This window comes from Trichomonas vaginalis, chromosome V (genome assembly GCF_026262505.1).
Source record: "Trichomonas vaginalis G3 chromosome V, whole genome shotgun sequence".
Lineage (NCBI taxonomy): Eukaryota > Parabasalia > Trichomonadida > Trichomonadidae > Trichomonas > Trichomonas vaginalis.
Genome location: NC_067207.1, coordinates 25,901,079 through 25,918,921, shown reverse-complemented (window position 1 = coordinate 25,918,921; position 17,843 = coordinate 25,901,079). Strand labels below are relative to the sequence as shown.

General features: G+C 31.2%; 6 protein-coding genes across 6 annotated transcripts, besides 3 other annotated features; 3 read left to right on the top strand and 3 right to left on the bottom strand.

Moving 5' to 3' along the window:
* Nucleotides 1-3,094: 3,094 nt before the first annotated feature.
* On the bottom strand, nucleotides 3,095-4,648 carry TVAGG3_0403630 (nuclear chaperone required for maturation and nuclear export of pre-60s ribosome subunits; the record flags this gene model as incomplete). Its single annotated transcript, XM_051232841.1, has 1 exon — nucleotides 3,095-4,648. One exon carries the CDS (start codon nucleotides 4,646-4,648, stop codon nucleotides 3,095-3,097), a length of 1,554 nt encoding a protein of 517 aa, XP_051102571.1.
* Nucleotides 4,649-8,349: 3,701 nt separating this feature from the next.
* Nucleotides 8,350-9,367, bottom strand: TVAGG3_0403620 (nuclear chaperone required for maturation and nuclear export of pre-60s ribosome subunits; the record flags this gene model as incomplete). The annotated part of the gene is made up of 1 exon (XM_001304069.2): nucleotides 8,350-9,367. A coding segment is annotated over one exon (1,018 nt), but the record flags the coding sequence as incomplete, so codon positions are not given.
* A 245-nt stretch (nucleotides 9,368-9,612) lies between these two features.
* Nucleotides 9,613-10,132: a mobile genetic element.
* Nucleotides 10,133-10,136: 4 nt separating this feature from the next.
* Nucleotides 10,137-10,375: a mobile genetic element.
* Nucleotides 10,355-10,376: a mobile genetic element.
* A 3,135-nt stretch (nucleotides 10,377-13,511) lies between these two features.
* Nucleotides 13,512-14,259, top strand: TVAGG3_0403580 (uncharacterized protein; the record flags this gene model as incomplete). The annotated part of the gene is made up of 1 exon (XM_001304068.2): nucleotides 13,724-13,987. One exon carries the CDS (start codon nucleotides 13,724-13,726, stop codon nucleotides 13,985-13,987), a length of 264 nt encoding a protein of 87 aa, XP_001304069.1.
* A 183-nt stretch (nucleotides 14,260-14,442) lies between these two features.
* On the top strand, nucleotides 14,443-15,682 carry TVAGG3_0403570 (protein serine/threonine kinase protein; the record flags this gene model as incomplete). Its single annotated transcript, XM_001304067.1, has 2 exons — nucleotides 14,443-14,974; nucleotides 15,043-15,632. The coding sequence occupies 2 exons, from the start codon at nucleotides 14,443-14,445 to the stop codon at nucleotides 15,630-15,632; spliced, it is 1,122 nt and encodes a 373-aa protein (XP_001304068.1).
* A 107-nt stretch (nucleotides 15,683-15,789) lies between these two features.
* TVAGG3_0403560 (GTPase protein) lies at nucleotides 15,790-16,653 on the bottom strand (the record flags this gene model as incomplete). The annotated part of the gene is made up of 1 exon (XM_001304066.1): nucleotides 15,920-16,498. One exon carries the CDS (start codon nucleotides 16,496-16,498, stop codon nucleotides 15,920-15,922), a length of 579 nt encoding a protein of 192 aa, XP_001304067.1.
* Nucleotides 16,654-17,160: 507 nt separating this feature from the next.
* Nucleotides 17,161-17,772, top strand: TVAGG3_0403550 (uncharacterized protein; the record flags this gene model as incomplete). Its single annotated transcript, XM_001304065.1, has 1 exon — nucleotides 17,161-17,772. The coding sequence occupies one exon, from the start codon at nucleotides 17,161-17,163 to the stop codon at nucleotides 17,770-17,772; it is 612 nt and encodes a 203-aa protein (XP_001304066.1).
* Between the last annotated feature and the right edge of the window lie 71 nt (nucleotides 17,773-17,843).

Here is a 17,843-nt window from a genome sequence, read left to right as displayed (position 1 = left end):
TTGTCGTTATCTTTCAACTGAATAGGAGATTCTGGTAATTGGCAATTGACATTTTCGACTAAAATTGTTTGTCTTGGATTTGCTTCGCCAGGAATTGTTGGGAGAATAGTGATATTATCTTCTGCAATAAAATCTTTATCGAAAGTAATTCCATCATTTCCATTGATGAATTTGTTTCCAGGAGAATCAATGAAAACATAAGAGTCAATGAAATGAGCACTGACTTCGTAATCAATTGTTTTAGTGCCGATATCCATTGTTCCGGTGAAAGTAATGTCTTGTATTATGTCATTTATTGGGAAGATTAAATTAATCTGTGACTCTTTAACTTCATATGTTGGAATTGGTGTTTCTTGTGATGTTGGATGGAATTCGATAGTAACATTTGAAACATTTCCAAATACATAAACAGGAATACAAATTGGAGTTGTTTGGATTCCTCTTAATATGCCAGGAACATCAGCTTTGATGGAACTAAATGTAGGAATGACAGATTCGCCTTGAACATTAATAGCTGCCATGTTAAAAACAGAATTATCAGCTTGAGTGAAGTCAACTTTGATTTTTTGTGCCATTCTCAAATTTGGATTTGGTTTATTATCTGATGCTGAAGGTGGTATGAATCTCTTTGATGGGAAATTGGCAATATTATCAAGAGCGTTGTTAAGATTCTCTACACATCTATCGTGATCCTGGATTTTCATTTCAAGGTAATTTAAAACACTTTTTGTATTAGATGGAAGCATATTTGGATTCATTTTGTATTGAGGATTAGTAAATTTGTTTCTAAATTCATCTAAATAGCAAACACCTGATTGTTTGTTTGTGATAAATTCTGAAAGGTCATTAAATGTGTATTCTTTATCATTTGATACAAAAATTACTGGTGATTCCGCATCACGATAATTATCCAATGCCTTTGGATTCCTTTTTATTATTTTATCGAATTTATTCCATACATAGAATAACATATCCAAAGAAATTTCTGTGTCCTTATTTGCAAATTTAGAAATTTTGATTGTAAACAATCTCAAAGGATCTGAAAGTTGAAGATCTTTGATGAATTTATTAGGAACAACCATAAATGTATCTGTATTTGGTTTGATAGAATATGTAACTCCGATATCTGGATTGTTTTTATTTCTGAAAGAAATTGTATTACTTTTCCAATTATGGATATAAATAACTCCGATTTCATCCTGGAAATTTGTTGAAGTATTTGAATCTAATCTATTTAAGAACTTATATAATTCCTGTGTGTTTGGATATAATTTAATTTGTTCTAAATTCGAATTCCAATTGAATTCTGTCATTTCATTCAAAATGGATTTAATACAGATTGAATATTGTTCGTAGGCATCGATAACATCTTTGGTGTCGTTTTCTGGTTTAAACTGATTCATGAACCTCATTGGATCATCAATCATCATTGCTTTTTCAAGCTGTGGAAGTAATTCTTTGATTTCTTTTTCTCTTCCTTTCATAACTTTTTCGGATTTAATTTTAGTTTCAATCAATTCGGAAACTTTTTGATTGAGATTTCTCATGGAGAAATTAATGTATTCACCAATTGGATTCAATAGACAAAATGTCTGTTCGCCAATAAATGAATCCCATTTTTCTTTTGTCAAAGGACCGTATTGTTTCAAGCAATGCAATAGGTAATCTCCAATAAACATGTTTGTTTGTCTGACATATTGATCATCTGTTTTATATGTTGCAGCTTGAACAATAGAGTCATGCAACAAACAAGTGAAGAATTTCTTGAAACAATAGGGTGGATTTGACAAAGCCAGTGAAACAATGATTGATTTCTTGTTTTCTTTTTCTGACAACAATTTTTGGATTGAATTATTTATAGATTCTTTCATCTCGTATGTGAATTTATCTGTTTCGAAAACGATTTGTTTGAAAGAAGAAACAATTCTGATCATGAATGTACCATATGTTAATTCTTTCTTTGATTTGTCAAGGAGTTTGTAGAAATCTGTGTTTCTAATCAAGAATAAGCCTTGTGCTGGAAATTCATCAACATATGATACAATTTCTTTCTTAGTTTCAAATGGAAGGATATCAGAAATGTCATAATTATATGATGTAGCCTTTGCAATCATGTTTTCATAGTATTGGTTTCTTTCATGAGGTTCTTTCATATAATTCTTCAATTCTTTGACTGTTCTGAAATTGAAATTATAAATCTTCGAACAAATTTTAAGTAAGCTTCTTTCTGGGAAATAAGGAATTCTTATTGGCAAATTGATATCATATTTCTTATTGTTATTAACAATGAAATCATACCAATTAGAACTAGGATGTTCTTTTTGGTTGATATAGCTGTTAACCTTTGCAATTAGATTATTAACATTAAGTAAACTGTTATCAACATTAAGTAATTTCTTATCAGCATCATACATTGCGGTCAAATATTTGTCGAAGATATCAAAAAGTAAAGCATTTGAATCAGTTATATTCATAGTGAATGAAATACCGTTATACAACTTTAATATATCTCCTACTTTGTAACCACGATTGTGCAATGCTAATAGACTTGAAATGCAACTTCTTGGATTCAAAAGATTGTCGTAATGATGCATATCATATGAGAAATCCATTAATGCTTTAAACCAATCTGTTTGATCGTTGTTATTAGGATCAGTCTTTGTAACATAAGAAGCAAATTTATCATAAGAAACAGTACTTATTGACTTCGCTTGTTTGATTACTTCCTCTTGATCGATGTCAACAGGAACCCAACCAATTTTTTCTGTTAAATCAAACAAACTTGATAAATCACGATGTATTTCCTTCAAGTTAAACCATTTCCTTTCATCTTCGGAATTGATGTTTTTTTTGTTGTATTCATCTTGAAGGCTTCTCAAGATTTCCAAGAATCCTTTTGGTAATCCGAAATCGTATTGTTTGAATGATTTGACCAATAGATCAATGCTATAAAGTTCATTCGATGAATCTTTGAAAGAGTTAACTAAATCAAATATTTCTACTGTTCTTGATGGCATTAAATCTTTCTTAAATATCATTGATGTCAACTTATTAAGTAATTTAAGTAACTCTAGGTTTTGGTTTTCATAGCATATTATGTAAGCTTCGAATATGTGTTTGAATATTCCATCAAAGAATTGAGAAATTTCTTTATTTTTGGAAAATTGAAATATAAATTTGGATATCTGAAAACATTGATTTTGATTTCATTTGAAATAGAATCCAAAACAAATCTTTCAGAAGCAAATTGTGCAGGTAAAGTTATGCCTTCGTAAGTAGGATATGTTTGACAAAGGAATGAAAACTCTGCAAGAATCTCTTTCAATTTTGGATCCTTTGATCTTAAACTATTAGTAAGTGTCAAACTTTTGATGTCATCTTTAGTTTCATCCTTGAGTTCAGTAAGTCTTTCCACGATATCAGTCAATCTCTGCAAGTAAACGTAATCAATGAGCCAATTTTGTTTTGTCACTGACTTGAAATCTTTTACCAATTCATTCAAGAAATCCACGAGATTAAAGATATCTTCAAACAATGCGCGTTCAATTACATAAAATACATTAATAATTGGTTGATCGCTGCGAACTCTTTCTTCAATTAATCCATTCAATTTATTTCTATCAATGACTTGTTTGTAGTACAATTGTGTCAAATTTGTGATGAAATCTTTATCAGGATCTTGAAGGAACGAACTATAAATAGATTGATTGAGTTGATTCTCATCATTATCTATTTCATTGAAATTCTTATTATAAGTAATTGTCAAAGCTCTTTTGATTTGATTGTAATCAACTTCTCCATTTCTAGAAATGTTGCAGAAATAATTAAGTAATTTGCAAATTCTTAAGATTGATCTTCCTGTAATTTCGTAACTTGATCCATTTGGATTCTCTTCAAGTTGTTGATTGCGAATATAGCAATGGCAATTACCAATTCTTGTAACTAGTTCGATTTTGTCAATTACATTTTGGTCAGCTAATATATAATCGACATCTGGAACATTGAACAATGATATTTCTGCAACTGTTCGAGGGTCAATGTCAATTGGATCCATTCTTAGAATAGCACATCTTGAAAGTATTGTTTGTGGAAGAGGAGTCTTTTTATGTGTTCCTACATCATTGTATGTGATAATGATTCTGAAATCATCATGGATCAGGTTTTGTGATTTAGTGGAATAAGTAATTCCTTCATCAACTTCATATAAATTCAAGGATGGTTCGAAATCAAGCAATGTAATGATTCTTTCCAATATATTTGAAGGACATGATTCAACGCCATCGAATAAAACCCAATATCCATTCTTCATGGCTGTAATAAGACCGGATTCTGCGTATTCTATGTTGTTGATCAAATGCGCGGCTGTTGAAATAATTGTTTTGGCTTCTTCGCCGATTTTGATTGTGTTTCTATCATTCGATTCTTTAAGAATTGTATCGATATCTGAGGCAAAATCTTTGAGTTCGCTAACTTCGATGTGGCTCTTTGCTGTTTCTAACAACATTCTAGAAAGTTCATTAAACGCAGGATCTTCTGAAAGCTTGTTTATTATCTTCTGAATGTTTTGTTTGCTGACGTATTTTGATGGTTTATATGATCCTGTGATTGTTGAAATTGATGTATCAGCATTGACAGGAATAACAATCAACTTCTTGTTGATTGCTTGTGCAAACAATCTGACTGTATATGTCTTTCCTGATGCTGTTCCTCCTGTAACAATCAATGGATATCTTTTGATTTTATTCGCTGCCAAACAGACAAATAATTTCTGTTCACTTGGTGTCAAAGTCATGAGTTGTTTTTGCATTCTAAAATCGAAATTACTTTCTCTTGTTGTTGTTGATACTTGTATTTCGAGATCTCTTCCAACTTTTAATGTTGATCCAACTGATTCATGAGCAATTTCAATACTGCTCCATTCTTGTTTGTTCTTTGAATCTTTGGAAGAGATTTCTTGAAGCAAAGCATTGTGGCTGTCTTTAAATACATCTTCTAATTGTGAATATAATTGACAGTTGCGTGGATTCTTTGTTTCAAAGTATTTAACAAGATTTTCAACATAATGGCTCTTCTTTAAGATCGATTCACAAACAGCTCTCATTTCGTGTACAGCGTATTCATCTCTTCTGAAGAAAATTGCTGATTTCTTAAGAGCAGGAGGAACATTTCCTGAAGCAATACCAATTATGGAAAATCTTCCTTTCTTTTCTGATTCTCCGTTTGTCTTCATAATCTTTGTTTCAGGGTTGTTATCGAATAAACTAGATAAAGCATCAATTAAACTTGGAGATGCAAGATTCAACTCTTCAATGATGATTAATGATCTATGACTTGATTCACTTGCAGCTTTGAAGAGTTCTGTTGGAATATAATCAAAAGTCTTGTTTCCATTGATATCAACTTTGATTGAATTTCTTCCAAACAAATCTTCAACAGTTGTTGATCTGGACAACTGGATTTTAATCACGTGGTTATTGTTTGTGAAATCTTTCATCAAATTCGCAACATAATCAGCAAGCATTGACTTGCAAGTACCTGTTGGTCCTTGAATAATGATTGGAATATCTAATGACAATGCTGTGAAGATTCTATCGCACATTGTTTGTGTTGTTCTTGTGAAAACAATGTTTGTTTTTGTTGGATCAGCGTAAGGAGCTGAATAAGAAAGAATATAAGGATTATCAGATTTCAAGTATCCATCATCTACTTTCAAAGGTGTTTGGAATTCATTATCTGTGGAGTTTTCTATTTCTTCATTTTCTTCTGCTCCTAAGATTTTTGCAGCAAGTTTTTCTAATTCTTCCCTAGGAATTTCTTCATGAGAATTAGAAATGTTTGTGTGAATTGTTTTGATTTGATCAATGATTGATTGCATCAAAATCAACTTATGCATATGGAAATTAGGATCTTTAACATATTTATTAGACAAACCTGTGATTGTCTGTTTCTCTTCAACAGTATATGGTTCGATAGAAATGATGTTAAATCTTGATTTCATGGCTTCAGAAATTCTGTTATAATCATTCAAAGAACTCAAAGCAATTATTCTAAATCTATTTTTAGCATCAGGATTTATCTTGATTGTTTTATCATTTGGTGGAGTAATTGTGTTCGTGTAATCTTCAGTTAATGTTAATTCTGGTTCTATTGACAATAATTCATTGAATCTTTCAATAACAGATGTTGGCGGTTTTGAAAAGTTCTTGATGATTATAGGAGATTGTCTGAAAAGATAATGAGTAATCAATCCAGGTTTGAAGACTGTTGTGTAATTACTTATTGCAGGATTAACAGTGGATTGATCTGGTTCATCAGCAATTAATTGTTTTGTTATGTAATCAATTGATTTCTTGAGATAAGGAACATCAATTTGTTTTGTGAATTCAACTAATTTATCTAAATTTTCTTTGTTTCTTACAAAATTCTTCTTGAAATCTGTGAATTTCGGATATAATTTTTCATTTGAAATCATAATTGTATGGAGTAAATCAAGCATTGTTCTTTCATATGTCTGCTGTCTTACATAAGAAACTTGGCCAATTAAAGAAGCTGTTGTTGTTTCACTTCCTAATGTTACTTGGCTTGGATCAACTGTTATTGAATTTGCCAAAAATGTCTTGAATGATGATTCTCCAACAATTAATAAAGGATCAGTTGGAGGAACTAAAGAAGCCAAGAAAACTGCATTCCAAAATGATGAAATTGATTTAGGAACTCTTTTGGAATTTTCAAAGTTAACAACAGATTTAATTCTAAGAATACCTTTGATTACATAATTATCTTTTGGATATGCATTTGTAGATAATATTTGAACCAAATTATCGATGTCTGTATATCCAAATGATTCTCCAACAACTTGACAAATTGTTTTAATTGATTTTTCTGGATCAGGACACATCATCCACGACATAAATAATGCATGCATCATTGCAGAAGGTGCAGCAGATATTTTATTCCATTCATCATTGTTTTGGAGGAACTCAATAGTCTCAGAATAACTAACTCTTCGACAGAACCTTCTAACTTCTCTAAATGACCATGGACGGATTTTGTCATTCTCTTGGAATTTTCTGTTAATATTTATGACAAAATTTGTCAAAACATTGTTTAACATTGACAAATTGTATTCAGAAGTGATTTCTTTGATAACTTCTTTGATGGAGTTGATAGGGAATGGATAATCAAAGCAAACAACACGTTTAAGAAGTACTTGTGGTAATGGCTTTCGACCAAACATCGTGTTATCGTTCTGACAAACGATGAAAAAGTATTTTTCATGAATTTTTGTTGTTCCTTCTGATGGAATTTCTATTGATTCTCCTGGTTTTTGTTCTAGTGCTATGATAAGGGATTGAAGTACATTGATTTCTGCGAGATTTGCTTCATCTGCTATGAAGAAACCTCCTTCTTTGATTGCTTTTAGTAATTGTCCTTTTGAATTGTCACTTTTTCCACGAGAAATTGTGATGTTTCCTATCAAATCTGACAATTTTGTTTCTGCGTTGAAAGACACTTTAAAAGCATTGAAATTCAATCCTTTTGCCAATGAAACAGCTGCTGATGTCTTTCCGAAACCTGTTCCACTCTGAAGAACAATGTGTTGGCCAATGTTTTGCATCAAAATAATCAATGAAACAATGTTTTCAAGTTCAGGAGAATTTTTGAAATAAAAACCTGTTGTTGGTCCTGTTATTTTACTAATAATGACTTCTCTGATTGATTCATGCAATTCTGGTGTCTTGTGGTCGATGTAAATTTCCTTTAAAGCATTAAAAATTGCACGTTGTGCGGAATCTGAGTTGAAATTAGGATATTTTGTACAGATTATACGTAATCCATTAACAATCTTTGATATATTAGAGATACCATCTATTTTTATGATTTCGTTAATGAGATTTTCTGAGAAAGAAATTTGATTTCCTTGTTTTGTTTCCAATAATGCATTAATAAGTTCTTTAACTTGTTCCTGTGCATTAGAAGGATCAATTTGGGAATCAATTTCTATAATTGTGAATCGATTTTTCAATGCAGGAGACAAATTCTTTAATTGATTCTTTGTAACAGTGGCAATGATCTGGAAATGATCAGTAATTTCGACTTCAAGACCTTCGAAACACTCTGTTACGCTGAAACGTGTAGAATTATGTGATCCTGTTCTCTTATTTAATAATACATTTGAATAAGCATCGAGAATAGGGTTAATTCTCTCGATGACTTGTGGAGAAGCATTCTCAAGTTGGTCAATAATCAGTGCGCGACCTTCTTTTGCTGCTTTTACGATAGGTCCGTCCTTCCATTCAGCGATTGTTTTGTTGGATGTCGTGTAGCAGCCAACAATATCTGATGTTGTCATCTCTGGATGGCAAATCATGAAGTAAGCATCACATTGTTTAAATAATTTTGTCGCCCATTTTGCAATTTGGGTTTTTCCGGATCCGTCTGGGCCAACAATGAGAATTGGTTGATTGTTATCCATAAAGAAGTGAATTTTGCGAAGGGTGTTCGTTAAAACATCGTTTTTCCATACATTTCGAATTTGTTTTTGCTCAAAAAGTTGGTAAACATCGAGTTCTGGTTCGTTACTTGGATGTATATTGCATTCGTTAAGTTTGTCGGCAATAATATTTGATTTTTCAAGCCCAAGAAGTGATTGATAATAATAAAATAAAGAACGATATAAATTTTGAGGGCCATCTGTAGATAAAAGCGCCATCTTAAGGTTTCTGATTGTAAAATTGTAGTCTTTGTTGCTAACTGAGGAACATGAATAATGAAAATCAATAACTTTTTCGATTTCGTCTGTTGAAATGTTTTTATTGAATTTAGAACATAGAGCAGTTAGTTCGTCATCATCAAAATTATTAAATTCAATAACCTGGAAGTGAGATGTGAGTTTTGATGTAAGTTTATTACGCATTGATGCAAAAGCACTATCAGAATCGTTTTGTGTAGCTATTAACTTGAAATTTTCATGCATTTTGATTGGGGAATTATTTAAATCTGGATCATCAACAAATAATTCCTCAGTATCTAACGAAGATTCAATACACTGTAGAACATCTTCATGAGCGAGATTGAATTCATCAAGTATAAGAGGCATACCTTCTTTATAAGCAAAAGAATACATTCCATAATCGAATTTTGGATTGGAATCTTTATCAAGAGATAGATTTCCGAGGAGTTGATCAATTGTTGTCTCTGAACTGAAGTTAAATTTCAAATAGTCACCACGATTTTCAAAAATTTTTTCTGCAATAGTTGTTTTACCGCACCCAGTAGGTCCAATAAGTAGGACTGGAATTCCTGAGTCGATAAATTTAGTAATTTCATCTATTTTGCGTTGGATAAAATCTGGTTGTTGAAACATTAACTATTAAAAAAAATGATTTGTCTTATGAAAACAAGTCAAAAAATTTGGTTTTGATTTCACATTGCCTAGTTATCCAAATACAAAAGAGTTGCTATTTGACTAGTCAAACCAGATGCAAATGATCTGTCATTTAAGTAGGATATTTTAGTTATTTCAGGAGAAATTTTTGAGCAAAAAAAAACTGTGTTGTCAAGAGATGTGGAAAAAACGTCACTTTTTATGTTCAATTATAGTTGCTTTCAGGGAGGCTTCCGACCAGAAAGCTCTCTCAATTTTTTGTGATGTTTACACCAAAAGTGAGATTCGTTAAGCGTTTTTCTCGTTGAATATTGAGTTTCCCGGATTTTGAGTTATTCATAAAGCTCCTCTATATTATACCCTATCTACTGATATGATTATTTTTGAAAAATCTCTTAAATCGACCTGCACTGAATTTTTTAGGGAAAATTCGAAATTTTATAGGCGTTTTCTGTAACGTTTTTTTACGGAATAAAATCCGAAAAAATAATTTTTTGAAGAATCATTTGGGTAGAATACTTATCGAAAATTATATTTATTATAATTTTGGTCGATAAAAATAAGCGGATTCAAAACTGGCAAAAACCCTTTCGGCAATTTGTGGACGATTCCGAACCCCTTCATTTTTGAAATTTAATAAGAAAAATAGAATCTTTATTAAATATAGATTTTAAAAAACTTGGTTATAAATTACGAAATTTTCTCACTTGGGGTAAAAAGTGACAATTTGGTCGGAAGCCACCCTTAAGGCTTCACTAACATGACAAAAATTAAAGTCCCTTGAGATATATATTCTATGATGTACATCAATGCTATATTTATCATTATTTTTAATATTTATTGACCCACCCAAAAAAAGCCTTCTTCCATTAACATGAGTTATAACGTGCTTTTTCTGAAAATGATAGACTAGTATTAATATATATTCTAGAGCATATTTTTCATATTTTTTAATATTTTGAATATTTTTTGTCATGTTAGTGAAGCCTTAAGAAAGACCAAAAGATGCAATTGTCAGACTTCTCTCAGATAAATTAAGGATGTCGCTTGGGGACATTTGGGGACTCGACCAAATAATTTTCGAACTCTGGGGAACATGTAAAGTGTCAAAAATTATAAATGTATGGAATTAATTTAATATTGTGTCTGATAAATGGATAACTCTTTAACAATGGCTTAGACTGTTCATATTTTAATGAAAATGATATATCTAAGCCATTTTTGAAAAATGCAATTTATAATTTATGCATTAATTATGTATTATTTTTATAAATCTTAATAAATTATACTGATATTTACTATTCGCTATAGTTTTTCATCTGATTCAAAAATTAAATTATGTAAATATTCATGCTGAAAGCACCAATAACAGGAAATCGGATTTGAATTCTGGAATAGAAACAACATACCCCTTCCTGGCCTTTCATCGACTCTTCATAGAGCGTCACTTTTTGTCCCCCAGTCCCCCATGGGGGATTGGGGGACCTTCAAAATTGAATGTATATTTGGTCGCGTCCCCCGTAGGGGATTTGGGAAAATTTATTTTCCTGAATTTATTATTGATTAATATATTACATTTAATAAAAAATAAAAATATGTCATTACAAAGCTCATAGAGCTAAAATTTAAGAAAAATTAAATATCAAATCTCTGAAAATGCAAGAAATTTCAACAAAAACTAGATAAATGTATTTTAAATATTAACCAGGTGTTGTGTATATTATAATATTTGAACTTCATTAATGACTTCTCAATTTTTGTCCCCCAGCGTCCCCCACTTGGGGGACGCAATCAACCCCGGGGGGAGAAAACGACATCCTTAACCATGAGAATATTTAAATATTTAAGAATTGATTGGATAAATAAATTATGCATTATATCAGCATTTTAAAACAATTTTTAAAATAGAGTTTGAAAATCTAAAATTTCATGAAAATTTTCTCAAAGTGAACAGTAAAACAAATCAGTAAAAACAGTTTTCTTACCCATCTAGTTCAAAATTTCAGAATTTGAAGAGTTGAGGAATGATAAGCTAAACAAATCAGAACGAAACTCGTTTTTTTTTAGCATGAAGATCGAACTCAACTGGAGTACTCGTTAACCAGAAGATTAATCACAACTAATTTATTAAAATTAGTAAGTTTTTACAAGAAATTTCAGAATTTGAACTTGTGCCAATTAAATTAATTGCTCAAACTTAAGATCTTAGCTTCAGATTAATCAGACAAGTTTGAAAAAACTTTACATCCACAAGTTCATTCATTCTTAAAAAAAAATAATTAAAAAAAAGTAAAAAAAAGAATGCACATCTCTTTCCCACATAGATTTCCGATGTCACAGTCTTGCATACTTATTAGTTAATTAAACTAGCCCGCACTTCTAACTGATGCCGGAACAAATTACAAATTTGCTCGGGCTCAGGCCGGTTAAAGCAATTCGGAAGTGCATACATTCCCAGAACCAGTTGCCTGCAAATGGGAGTGGCGAACACAAGATTTTTTCAATGCCAGAATTTTTTTTGATAATTATATAGAATTATCACTACACGTTCTTAGATTATTACTTTCGCAGTTATTTTACCTCAGTTTTGAGCAGTTTTACCTGTCATAACTGGGTATAATTTTTTGATGATCTCATGTCATTAGATGTATAATATCTAAGGCACGGGATTCCTTTTTGAACTACATTAAACGTTCGGTAAATCATTTCTCCTTAAAAGGGGAAAAGCCTTTCACGTTATCAGTAGTTATGGCATGTAAACGTGTACCACAACGGTCAGATCCCGTCAGGGCAAGTGCCGAGTGGTCAATCCAAATGGATTTGTTTTGTAAAAACCTTGTGTTAATAGAAGGATCGTTGCCGATCCACAAAACTGTTCACCAGCAATGATAGCGTGTCCGAGAGCGCTGTATAATTAATAAATAACAGTTAACTTACAGAGAATAGTCGTCGAATAAGTATGGATCATCGACGTGGAAGAATGAATCAAATAATTGATTTCATAAATTCAAATAATCATTAGTTTCTTAAAGTTCAATGTTGAACTCATCAAATTCATCTTCATCATTACCATTACCTTTAGCGAGTTTATTTACTCTTTCAACTTTATCTTTTGATAGTCTTTCGTTTAATTTTTTCTGAAGTTTTTCGTGACCAAGTTCTAAAATTTTACATGGATGATATTTAAACCCGTTAAATTCTTTTTCCTCAGTTTTAATCATTAATCTACAAAGAACTTTAGTGAGGTGGTTTTGTTGTTTAAACCATTTATCCTTAATATTTGTTATAAATTCAATATCCGGAATTAATTCCCAAATTTTTGAATTTTCGATTAATTTACCATCAAATGCAAAAGCAATAGGTTTAATATTAAACTTACCTTTATAAAATAAACTTTGTACGCAATCATCAAAATAAACGTCTACTTGTTTAACCTGGGTGAGAATTGGTGAAAGTTTATCCATTAATTGATTCACAGTCACGAATTTTGAGCTGTTCATTTCATACAAAATAAAAAAATAAATTATTCAAAAAATGTAAGACATGAATTTTTAAAGTTTATTTTTTATTCATGAAAATAATTATTTCTAATTTCTTTTACTCTCTCATACATACTAGATTTAAAGAATTCAGAACATTTCCCATAATCTCCTAAATGTTTTCTTATCTTATTGGTTTTCCATTCATTATATGAAACTGAATAAACTTTATCTTTATCTTTGCATCTTTCATCACTTCCAATATATTTATATTTCAATTTTGATTTATTGGTTTCATATTCATTAACGTTTAATAATTCACAGTCTTCCTTTTTAAATAAATGTTTTATGTATTCAGGATTAACAATTCTATAATATTGCTTCCCTTTAAATCTTTGAATATAAACAGGAACACCATCCTCTAAAATTCGATAATCTATTTTATCTGGTTTTACTTGTTGGGTCATTTATGTAAGAATAAAAAAATAAATTATTTTAAAAATAACTTTAATTTTTTTAATGGTTTATTTTTTTAAAAAAATTATTTTTTATTTCATTATGTATGGGCTGAGTGTAAATGTCTTACAATTTTGAAAATTTTTTAAATCTTGATTTATTCAAAAACGTAAGAATAAAAACCGTAAGAATCATACATTTTTTACTTCATATGTTAAAAAAAATGATACAAAATCGCTCGATATTGTATGAATTCTTACGTTTACAAAAAAAGTCACAAAACCCATCATATCCTACTACTACACCTGAATCTGAAATCAGTGCTAAACTACTAGCTTTATCTAATGATATATCTTTTACCAGTATAGCTAATCTTTCCACGGCTCGCGAAAGCACAAGAATGAATGATATTAAAATGATGAATGTAGAAATGAATCCGGTTAAATACCACATTGCTATTAAAAATATGGAAAGGAAAATACGTAGCGAAAAGATGCAGCCAACTCCAGATCTTATTATCCCCGAAGAATCCAAACATGTATCTTGTCAGCCTTTGCCAATGTTTTGGAACGCTAACCCATGTAAGAAGAGTTCCGTAATGAGATCAGAATCATGTATCCAAGTGGAGACAGGAGACATTGACAGTAGCCAAAGATTATATTGATTTCTTTTTACCCATTATTATTATACTTCATATATCGCTTTGCTTTTTGTTTGTTAAATTATTTGTTATGAAATTTTCTTATATTTACGCCAAGATTATACAAAATGCGGAAAAATTTCTAAGTTAAAAAACGAAATTGAGCTGTGCGCTTTCGTATACATGCATAACTCAGTCAAACTTATATATTTTCAGATTGCAATATAGGCTAATATGTGGCAAAATTGCATCAAATTTAATTCATGTCATTTAATAGATATTTCAAGGTTATTTCACTGTCAAACTCTCTCAATTGGAAGTGTTAGCTTAATGATCTGGAAATAAGCAACAATAATAATCAAACTGTAATAAAATAATTTCAATTCCGAAACTGACACTTTACTGAAAATGATGATATTTTCTTTTCTTCATTCACACAAAGAATTTCTTTTTAATTGATCATTTCTATTAAAAGTGACATGACAGAAAATATTTCTATCATGAGTATAATGAACCCTCCTAATGGATACGTTTTTGATGAAGTTATCGGAAGTGGTAGCTTTTCAACTGTTTACAAAGGGCATCAACTCCAAACAAACAAAACTGTTGCAATTAAAGTAGTTAAGCGTAATCGATTAGATGCTGAGTCTTCTCGTAAATTTTATTCAGAAGCAAGGATTTTATCCAATCTAGTTCATCCCCATATAGTTAGATTCATTGCTTTAATGCAAGATGATGACTGCGAATTTTTAATAATGGAATACGTATCTGGTGAATCCCTGAGAGATTTGCTCGAACGTAAGACCCATTTGTCAGAAAATCAATCGCGTCGTTATTTCATTCAAATTCTCTCTGCTCTCGAGTATTTTCACAATACAACTCAATTACTTCATCGCGATCTCAAAGTAGACAATATTATGATCGATCATAGTGACAACATTAGGATCATTGACTTCGGTTTGGCAGGAAAATACGATGAAAACGATCCAAACAGATTTTGTGGATCACCAAGTATGTATTTTTAATTTTTGGAGTGTTATATTGATCATTCCAATGTTTATCATATAACTAACACACAGAATACGTTTCTCCAGAGATATATAAAAGAGTTCCTTATACCGAAAAAGCTGACATATGGAGCTTAGGAGTTATTCTTTATTTGATGACTGTAGGATCATTACCATTCATTGCAGATACTCTTCCAATGCTTTCTTTCGCTGTCAGAGTTTCTGAACCAACATTTCCGCCAACAATGACTCCATCTTTACGACAACTCTTAATTTCAATGCTTGAAAAGGATCCAGAAAACAGGCCAACCATTGAGAAGATAAGAATGTCAAGATGGCTCATGGAAAGACCAAGATTACAATCTCTTATCTCCAACAAACCAAATTCAGCAAAGACTTCTCCACATGATTCACCAAGAAACTCTGTTGACCCTGTTGACGCAAACAGTATCGTTGATAGACTGATAAAAACAGGAAGATTCAAAAGAGCCAATAAAATGCCAGTCTCAAGAAGCTCAAACGTTCAACTCCCTGATTCATACAGCGAAGAAAAAAACGAAACAATATCATCTCGTCTTAGAGAAATTGCAAAATGCGATGTCGCGAGGCATAACAGCATTCCTATTGGTTCTCCTAAGCCAATTATGAATACAAATGAGTAGTTCTCTAATCTCATTTTATAATTACTGTTATATTATTAAAAATTAGTGCGTTTTTTGAAATTTTTAATTTACATTCGAAACTTCACTATCAATTATAATCCAAATAATATATGTGTTGTAAACAAGTGTGTAATTCAGTAGTTAAATAAGAAAGAAGTTGAATTAAAAACAATTTATTTGAAAGTAGAATGAAATAAGAAAGAATTCTAACTACGGTAAAATATTTTCTTTTTTGGCCTTAAGGGTAATTCCATTAAAAGTAGAATTGGCATAATGGAAATTTAAATTTAGCAGCATGCGCCATCATTCTTTGCTGTAGCTGGAGCTTGTTGGGTCTGGTTTGCTGGACCGAGCTGGTTTGCAAGGTCTCTAAAGAGAAGTTCAACATTTTGCCCTGTTTTCGCAGAAACTTCGTAATATTTCATATCATGGTCCATTGCATATTTCTGGGCTTTGTCATAGCTAACTTGTCTTTCATCAGTTAAGTCACATTTGTTTCCGGCAAGATAAATAATTGCATTTGGCTGAGAATTCTGCCTGAAGAGTCCAACCCACTCATCAATGGTATCGAACGTTTCCAAATCAGTTACATCAAAAACAATGCAACAGGCCACGGAATTTTGGGAGTAAAGGCCAGTAAATGACCTGTATCTTTCTTCTCCGGCTGTATCCCAGATTCTAAGAGTAACTTGACCCTTCGAGGTTAAAATATCTTTTGAAATTACGCCGGAGCCAACGGTAGGTTGAACCATTTTCTTGAATACTTTTTCCTGGAGTTGAAGAACAACGGAGGTCTTGCCGACGCCAGAAGCTCCGAGCATAACAACTTTGTGCGAATTCGATTCACTAGAAGTCATATGTTGCATGGTTTACAATTATCGTCATCATAAAATTACCCATGATGCGATTTCGGTTTTATAGGGAGTTGTTCCTTCACGTTTATCAATTTTTTAAGAAATTTTAACCATCGTCAGCAAAAGAAAAGTGATGTTTGATTTGAACTCCATAAGAAGAGTTGGTATATGATATATCATATAAATTCCTTCTCTATTTTGATAATAAGATGTATACCGAGTTAAAATAGAAAGATCTCATTATGGGGATAAACGCAAAGATTAAATTCATTAATTATTAACATATCTAATACCTTGTTATAGGGTAGATATGACGGTTTGAATAGATAATAGAGTCAGAAACATGATGGGATTTCATCAAAATTAATCCAATCATATAATGGGTATTTTATTTAATATTTGCAATACCCACGATGTTTCTTTCCTATATATCATATAAATGAAGCAAAATATTTTTGAGATATTAAATATAAACAAAAGTGACACTCGAGTGAATAATTTTAAAATATTAGTAAATATCACCAATATGATTATGCATAAAACGTATAATCACCCATTGAAAAATTCAATGTCTTCAACCGTACCATAAGAGTATTGAAAACATCACAGAAAATTTTTAAATTGACAAAGTTTCTGAAGCACATTGAATTTTTGTCAATACGGCTATTATTCTCATGATATCTGTGACATTCAGCTGGAATAATGGAACTCAACAAACCGTAAATGTACACGAATTATCCCCACTTTCAGAAGCAGTATATATGGCATATTTAAATCAAGAAACAAGCATCGAACCATATATCATTAAAAATGGTAAGTTGCTTGACTTACAACTTTCATTGAAAATCCAAGGTATAGTCGATGGAGACAAGCTTTCAATATATGAACCGAAGTCAACTAGTTCCGAAATGGACCAACCACAAATTACCTCCTTTGCCGACAAAATAAAGGGCTTAATGAATGAAGCTATCAGATTAAATGATAATGCAATGTCGCGGTTAGAATCACAGACTAAATTATATAGAACGATTCAATCATTGGCATTATCAATCCCAGAAGAAGATGAATATAGCGAATATGATCGCATGTTTAATAAGACTATCATTCCGACAAAGTCTGATAAGCCTTCCACAGAAGCGATCCCAATTAAGTTTACTCAGTATCCATCATACCCCGAGTTTGATGATAATGAAATGAGTGATCTTGGACTTTCTTCCATGTTTGAAACTATAGAGCAAGCAGGAAAATACTTTTCCAAACATTCTGTTACAGAATGGGCTTGGTAATATTATTGTTTGTAAATGTTATAGAATTATTATGAATTGTATCATATTTTTAGCCTATGATGTAATAATTT